The sequence below is a fragment of the Dipodomys merriami genome, unplaced genomic scaffold (genome assembly GCF_024711535.1).
Source record: "Dipodomys merriami isolate MVZ:Mamm:240054 unplaced genomic scaffold, mDipMer1.0.p SCAF_3, whole genome shotgun sequence".
NCBI lineage: Eukaryota > Metazoa > Chordata > Mammalia > Rodentia > Heteromyidae > Dipodomys > Dipodomys merriami.
Window position 1 is genome coordinate 27,822,629 of NW_027204492.1, and position 7,439 is coordinate 27,830,067.

Consider the following 7,439-nt stretch of genomic DNA (forward strand, 5'->3'; position numbering starts at 1 on the left):
GTTCATGTACATTTTTTGGTTTTGAATTTTTAGCTCAAGTCTGCAAACATGATTATTACTTTTATTACACGTGTATGTGTGTTGGTCCTGGGACTTGAACTTAAGGTTTGAACAGTGTCACTGTGCTCTTTTGTTCAAGGCTAATGCTCCATAAATTGAGCCACAGCTGCCCTTCTGATTTTCTTGTGGTCAACTGGGGTAAGGGTCTCATGGATTTTCCTGTTGTGGCTGACTTAGAAAATCGATCCTCAGTTATCATCCTCTTGAGTGGATAGGATTACAGGCATATGATAGCAGTGTCTAGCTAGAAGTTTTAAAAAGATTTTCTCAAAGGTGTCTAAGGGGCATTCTTCCTGTGAAAAAATCTTGGGAGTTAGATAGTTCTTTTAAAAAAGCTCAGTCACACACACACACATACACACACACACATACACACACACACACATACACACACACATACATACACACACACAGAGATGGTAGTTTGTCCAGCTGTAAATGGGAATTTTCTGACACCATGTATACTGCTTTCTTATTTCAACTTATGGAGTTTGGAAAGATTGGACAACACTGGTTCCAAATTCACTACCATTTCTTCCAGGCCTGCAGTTACATTTCATGTCTTCATGCACTGTATTTAATATCATCCACTTAAGAAGTCCAATTGATGACATGCTCAAGGCGCATTTTTACATGTATACAAGTTCTCGTCAACCTATTTGTCCTTAACCTATGAAATTTGGAAGAAAGGTGTTTTGCTTTCTTCCAAATTTAAACCATTTTCCAGTTGGCAAGCATTTTTCTCACCCTCCATGATAATCAGAATATTCTAAGCCTGTCGTCGGTGGCTCATGCCTATAATCCCAGCTACTCAGGAGGCTGAGATCTGAGGATAGCAGTTCAAAGCCAGCCTGGCAGGAAAATCCATGGGACTCTTATCTCCAGGAAACCAGAAGTAACACTTTGGCTCAAGTGGTAGAGCACTAGCTATGAGCTGAAGAGCTGAGAGACAGCACCCAGGCCCAGAGTTCAAGCCCCAAGGCCAACAAAATAATAATAATAATAATATTCTAGCAATGTTTTTAGGCTGACACATTGAACCACTTGCAAGAAATGAAAATATTAGGGTGCTCCTTTTCACACTCCTTTACTCCTGACTAAAAGCAACAGGAGAATCAGCCACTTTCAGTGTTCCCCACTGCCCATAATGGCATAGTCAAGTACCCATCAATCACTCACAAAGCAAGTTTTCAGTGTGTGTGTTATTATACCCCAATGTTCAGACACTTATAAATTCACACATTAAGCTAAGGTCCTATGCCCAACATATGTATGTTTAATAAAATATCAGTCAAACCCTCTCATCCCCTGTTCCCTTGGTTCATTAATTTGTGTCCTTTTCAAGTTAGATTGATGCTCAACTTGATCATACACAGTCAAAATTGTTTAAAAATACCACTGTTAAAGAGAGTTAAGCATTAATTTTATACAGTAAAATGGAGGCTATTTGGTTGTTTATTTTTATTGTTTTCCATTATTAAATCATGCTCTTGGTAACAGAAACTTCCACAAGCTGAGGGTTTCCATTTCTCACAGCAAAAAGACCTCAACACTCAAAACATATTCCTCAACTATGGAAAAGACAAAAAAACAACAAATAAACCTATATAGGAAGAGAGGGTTGAAGTCTTCAAGGTTTTGGGATGGTTGCACAGGAAAATCATTGTTTTTCAGATTCCTGACACTCAGACTCCGTAGCACTCAAGGGCACTGGCGGGTCCTCTCTGAAGGAAGAAAATAGCAAATGTCCATATTTATAGCTGTGGATGATATTAAATCCAAGGAGACATATTTCATGAACAATGGAAAAATCCTACCTTCCCCTCTAGATGATTTTGTGCAATATCCATAGCCCAGGCTTACTTTACACATAGTTTTTATTGTATGGAGACATGAGGTGAACATTATTAAAATTTGGAATTTAGCTAGACACTCCAGGCGTACTCCTATAATACTAGCTACTCAGGAGGATGAGATCTGAAGATCCTGGTTCAAAGTCACCCTAGGCAGGAAAGGCCATGAGACTCTCTTGCCAATAAACTACTCAGAAAAAGCTGCAAGTAGCTCAAGTGGTAGAGCACTAGTCATGAATATAAACATGCTCAACAGCAGTGCCTAGGCAATGAGTTCAACCCTAGACTGGCAATTTTTATACATGCATATATATATATATATATATATATAAACTTAAGTCTTAACATAGTTAATTGCGATATTGTAAAAACCAAGACTAATGGAAGAACTGTACAATGACCAAATCATTTGAAATTTACTATATTTATGGTTTTTTTGTTTTGTTTTGTTGCCATCCTGTGGTGTTGGGGATTAATCCCAGGGTATTGCCATACAAGCTCTCTATCCAAGGTATCTGCCACTTACACGCCCCCCCCCCATACTTTTAAAGATTGCCTCTTTTTTTCATTATGATTTCTAAGTCCTATAGTATGTTTACAAAAGTTAAAAATTTGCTAGTGTTTTCATTCCTATATGAAAAATATTTACCTTAATGCCCAGTCACGATAGCTGTCACCCTGGAGTGTGCCCCCAACATAGCTTTTAGTAAAAAAGGGGAGGGAATGAGACGGGGGAACTGAGGATCTGCAGAGGAAGCCACTTACCTAGCTAACATTTCAGGATATTGAGTGCGTTGGAAAATGCGCTCCACCTCGTGCAGTCGCAACTCACTGACAGTGCGGCATAGGGTGATGTGATCCATATCTGGAGGCTGAGAGCCCTCGGCCTCACCCTGGGACAACTCCTCTTCAGGCTCCTCCCACTCCGGCTGCCCAGGTTTCTCCTCGGTGCCGCCATCGTCTTTCATGGCCGCCAGAGAGCCCGAGCCCGAGCTTGCGCCTGCGCCTATGCCCGCGTCTGCGCCCTCACCCATGCCTGCGCCAGGGCAAGGGCCTTCTCCCGCTGCTCCCTGCTCATCTTCGCACTTTATTTTCTTCTGGGCCTCGTCTCCTTCCCCTCCAGTCACTGTAGTCACTGTGGGCTTCACGCCTGCGAAGGAGAGACGCAGAGTGAGAGGGCGAGAGCTAGAGAGAGCAGTGGTGATGGAGGCTTTGCCGCGAGGTGAGGGCCGCACGCAGCGATGGCGGCGAAGGAGCCGCCCCCCCCACTCGACCCACACCAGCTTTGTATCTGCGAATTCACCCCAAATCATGTGTACCTACCCTGCACCTCTTCCTGGAGCCCAGGGGCTTCCACGCTCTGGCAGCTGCTCTCTTTCGGAACATCCATGATGAAATGTTGTAGCACCTCACCTCCCCGCCGCTGCTGCCTTTCCCTCTCCCGATCTGGGTAATAGTGGTTCTTGCACCTTCTCCTTTCATTCGAAGTTCTCGCGAGCTTTCGTTGTGGTACCACGTGATGTAGCTATACCTGATAGGGTGCAGGCACAACTTGTTTCTAAGACTTTCCTGCTTCTCAAGCTTGGAGGTAAGGATGTCTGCGCACTTGGTTCTGCTCCTTTGAGTCTAATTCTTTTTTCCCCTCTAACTCTTGAGAAGGTAGGGGAAATTGCCACAAAGAAGCTACTCTGTATGGAGGGCTAGACTGATAGATTTTCTCCAAATATGTTTCCAAATATGGTCATAGTGAGTGGTCTTGTTCCTCTGCCCCTCTTGCTTCCCCCATTCAACTTGTACAAATAGAGAGGCACCAGGTGGAATGGAGAGATGAGCAATGGAACTATGCAAAGCACAGGCGTGCAGCTTTGTTCATGTTCCTCTTCCCCAGCTCCATTCTTGGCAGGGCTAAAGTGAATGGAAGTGGGAATATTCACTAAGCTTCCAAATTGAGCCCATACACACGCGCGCGCGCACACACACACACAGACACTCTCTCTCTCTCTCTCTCTCTCTCTCTCTCTCTCTCTCTCTCTCTCTCTCTCTCTCTCTCTCTCTCTCTCTCTCTCTCTCTCTCTCTCTCTTCTCTCTCTCTCTCAATAACCCTCTTGCAATTTCACGACCAACTCTACGGCCGCTCCCCAGAATCACAAGTGGCTTAGAAAGAAGTTGCGCATGCGCCCCAGAAGCTGCACCCCCACATCACGTCATAGCACAATGAAATCTCGTGAGAACCTCAAAATAGAAGGCGGAGCAGAGCTGTAAGAACCACTATTGCCCAGACCAGCAGCCGGAAGGGAAGCGGCAGCTTGGAGTTGGAGTGTTGTTGCCCAGCTCAGAACACATCGCCTTATGGACCTTCCACAGAGAAGCAGCTTCCAGAGCCTGGAAGCCCAAGGGCTACAGGAAGAGGCGCAGGGTAGGTGCACAGATGACTTGAGCTGAATTCCCAGAAGCAAACCTGAGGCCAATTGAGTGGACAGGTGGCTCCTTCGCCGCCATTGTTGCGTGCTGTCCCTCACTCAGCAGTCCTTCAGCTCGCGGTGAAGTCCTCCACCACCACCTGCCCGCTCCTCTAGCTCTTGTCTTCTCTCCTCTACATCCATCCCACCTTCTTATCTCCAGGGACTTCTGTCCCCTTCCTCTTTTTCAGGCGTGAAGCCCACAGTGACTTCGGTGACTGGAGGGGAAGGAGACGAGGCCCGGGAGAAAATAAAGTGCGAAGATGAGCAGGGAGTGGCGGGAGAAGAGAGCTGCCTGGTCACGGGAGATCGGGACACCAAGAAAGAAGACGGCAACCCCATGGGCTGTGGAAGTGGCAGTGAGGAGGCCGGGTCTCAGCCTGTGCATGTGGATTGCAGAGCCTACCGCCCTTTCAAAGAGTTGGAAGTGCACCAGTTGGAGCACGTTTTCCTGCGCATTAAATTCCCTGGAATGTTCTCTGGGTAAGTGGCTTCCTCTGTTGGTGCTTTTCCCCCCGACCCTGCGTGCTTCATTTTGTTGCTGGTCATGTCTGCCTTGTTTCCAGTCTCCTTCCCCTCCTCCTCCCCTTAGTGAAAAACTACCTTGAGGGCCTAAGGCCACGGAGTGGTTGCACCAGAGTGATGGTGATCGCAACTGGACATCAAGGTAAATACATGTGGCATAGAAACAACTCAAATTCAGAAACTCAGGGTTGACATAGGGTGTAAATGAGGGAAAGCTCTTTCTATATTTAAAATTAGAGCTGGGCGCCTAACTATGTGGAGAGAGCTTGCCCAGCTTGAGTAAGGCCCTGGTTCCATCCCCAGCACTACAAGGAAACAAAAGCAACGCAAAAACAACAATAAAATAAGATTTTCACAATTTGGTCATCTTAGAGACATTTCTGTTAGTCTATAGAGTTTTCAGTGCTGCATGGAAACATTATTCATCTTAGTTTCTGAGTGCTACCTTAAATTTTGAACACAGGAAAAACTGTTCCTGAAGGAAACCTGGAAGTGAGCATGAATGAGCTGTGGTTATTGGGAGCACAGAACATTTTATAAGAGCATAAACCCTATATTTGTATACTTTGTTTCATTAACAGCTCCAAATATGGACCATGTTTTGTGTTCTTCCCTCAGAGAGGATCTTTCAATAAACTGGAGTGCTACTGAGACTGAGTGCAGGGCAGTGAACCTGAAAACCAATGATCTTCCTGGGCAGCCATCCTAAATGCTGCTTCAAGAATTCAACCCTTCTCCTAGATATGCTGAAATTTGTGTGCTTTTTGTTGCTTTTTCTATGTTTGTGGGACAAAATTAGAATGTTGAGTGGTCTTTGTATTGTGAGAAATTGGATAAATGAATCACAGACTATATAAATTCCTATTATAAATTGGAAAAAAAAGCTTAATTTCGGCTCATTTCCTATACGTAACTAGATAAAACAAAGTTGAACTCTCTTGAACAATGTTATTTTGCGGAAACTCCTCTGTGTACAGACATGTTGGGCGTCAATCTGACTTGAGAGGTATGCAAATTAATGCAGCAAGATACTAGCTTACAAGAGGGTTCAACTAACACTTCATTAAAAACTATGAAACCTAGGGCTTACGCTAAGTTTACCAGTGAATTTATAAGTGTTTCAACATAAGTAAGGGAACAAATACACAAAGAAAGAACCTGGTAAATGAGTAACTAATCTGTGCTTAATTATAGCAAGAGTGATGAAAAGATACAAATTTATTTACAAGCGCCTCATTGTCCTGCTGATGTTTTAGTTGGTAGTAATGGTATATAGAAAATAACAACCTAATATTTTGATTTCTTACAAGTATGTAGTTTATTTTCCAAGGGACATTTTTCAATTTTTTTTCTCAATCCTTTTTATTCAGAGAACATACTTTAAATGATTTAAATTATTTTAATTTCTTTTATGGCTTGCATTATGAGCTAGTACAGTATCTGTCTTGGTGAATCGTCCATAGGCATGTAAAAATAATATTTTATTTGCTCAATGAGATGTACAGGTCGTTGTGTTGAAAACGAACTTTACAACGTTGGTTGGGGGGGAGGAGGAGCGGGGAGGATTGGATGGGGGGCAGGGGGAGTATGAGAAGGGATGGGAAGGGGAAACAAAGGAGGAGGCTACAATGCTTGATAAGAAATGTACTTATTATCTTTCCCATGTAATTGTAACCCCTCTGTACAGTATTTTCACAATAAAAAAATATTTTATTTGCTAGGGCAGTGTTAAATGCTAATTGGACCTAGCTATTTGGTGTTGACCATATCTTTGAAAGTTTCCCTATTTTGTATTTCTTCTACTGTTTACTGAGAAAGAAATGCTTGTATTTCCATCTACTGTATGTTTATTTCTCCTTTCAATGTGTTCAGGTTTTCTTTGAAATGTATTTTGATGTTGTTATATTAGAAAGTCATTATATGTTCTTTATAAAGAAAATTTTACAAAGCTTAAAAATTCTCTAATAGAGTTTTTTGCTCTGAAGTCTGCTTTAAAATATTAATATAACTATTTCTACTCTACCTTTAGTTAGTGTGAAGAATCTAAACTGTCAAAATGTATTTTAAAGAGTTCAAGAGAACAGTCAGTAATCTATGAAATTTACTTAAATGTTTATCAATTTTGTTATTCTTTCCTTGGTGGTAATTCAGGTTTTTGTTTTGGCAAATGTCTTTTCTCTGAAGAACCTTTAGGACAGTTCTTTTAAAGCAGTTCTGGTAGCAGTGAATTCTCTAAATTTTCCTTTATCTTAAAATCCTCATTTTGATTTCATTCCTGAATGGGATCTATGCTAGGTATAGAATCCCACTGACAGCTCTTTCTTTGGGGAATTTATTGTGCATTCTATTTCCTTCACCTCTGTAAAGTTTCTGATGAGAATTTCAAAATTATATGAATTATCATTCTTATGAAATAAATGTATTGTTTTTCTTTAAAAATTATTTCCTTAGCCCCGCATGGTGGCTCACAGCTGTAATCCTAGCTACTCAGGAGGCTGAGATCTGAGGATCGTGGTTGGAAGCCAGCCCAGGCCAGAAAGTC

General features: G+C 42.4%; 1 protein-coding gene across 1 annotated transcript; it reads right to left on the bottom strand.

Moving 5' to 3' along the window:
- Window positions 1-1,541: 1,541 nt before the first annotated feature.
- Window positions 1,542-3,350, bottom strand: LOC138839386 (short stature homeobox protein 2-like). The gene is made up of 3 exons (XM_070038958.1): window positions 3,237-3,350; window positions 2,679-3,063; window positions 1,542-1,784 (listed from the first exon to the last, which is right to left on the bottom strand). The coding sequence occupies exons 1-3, from the start codon at window positions 3,301-3,303 to the stop codon at window positions 1,721-1,723; spliced, it is 516 nt and encodes a 171-aa protein (XP_069895059.1). The 5' UTR covers window positions 3,304-3,350; the 3' UTR covers window positions 1,542-1,720.
- Window positions 3,351-7,439: the final 4,089 nt, after the last annotated feature.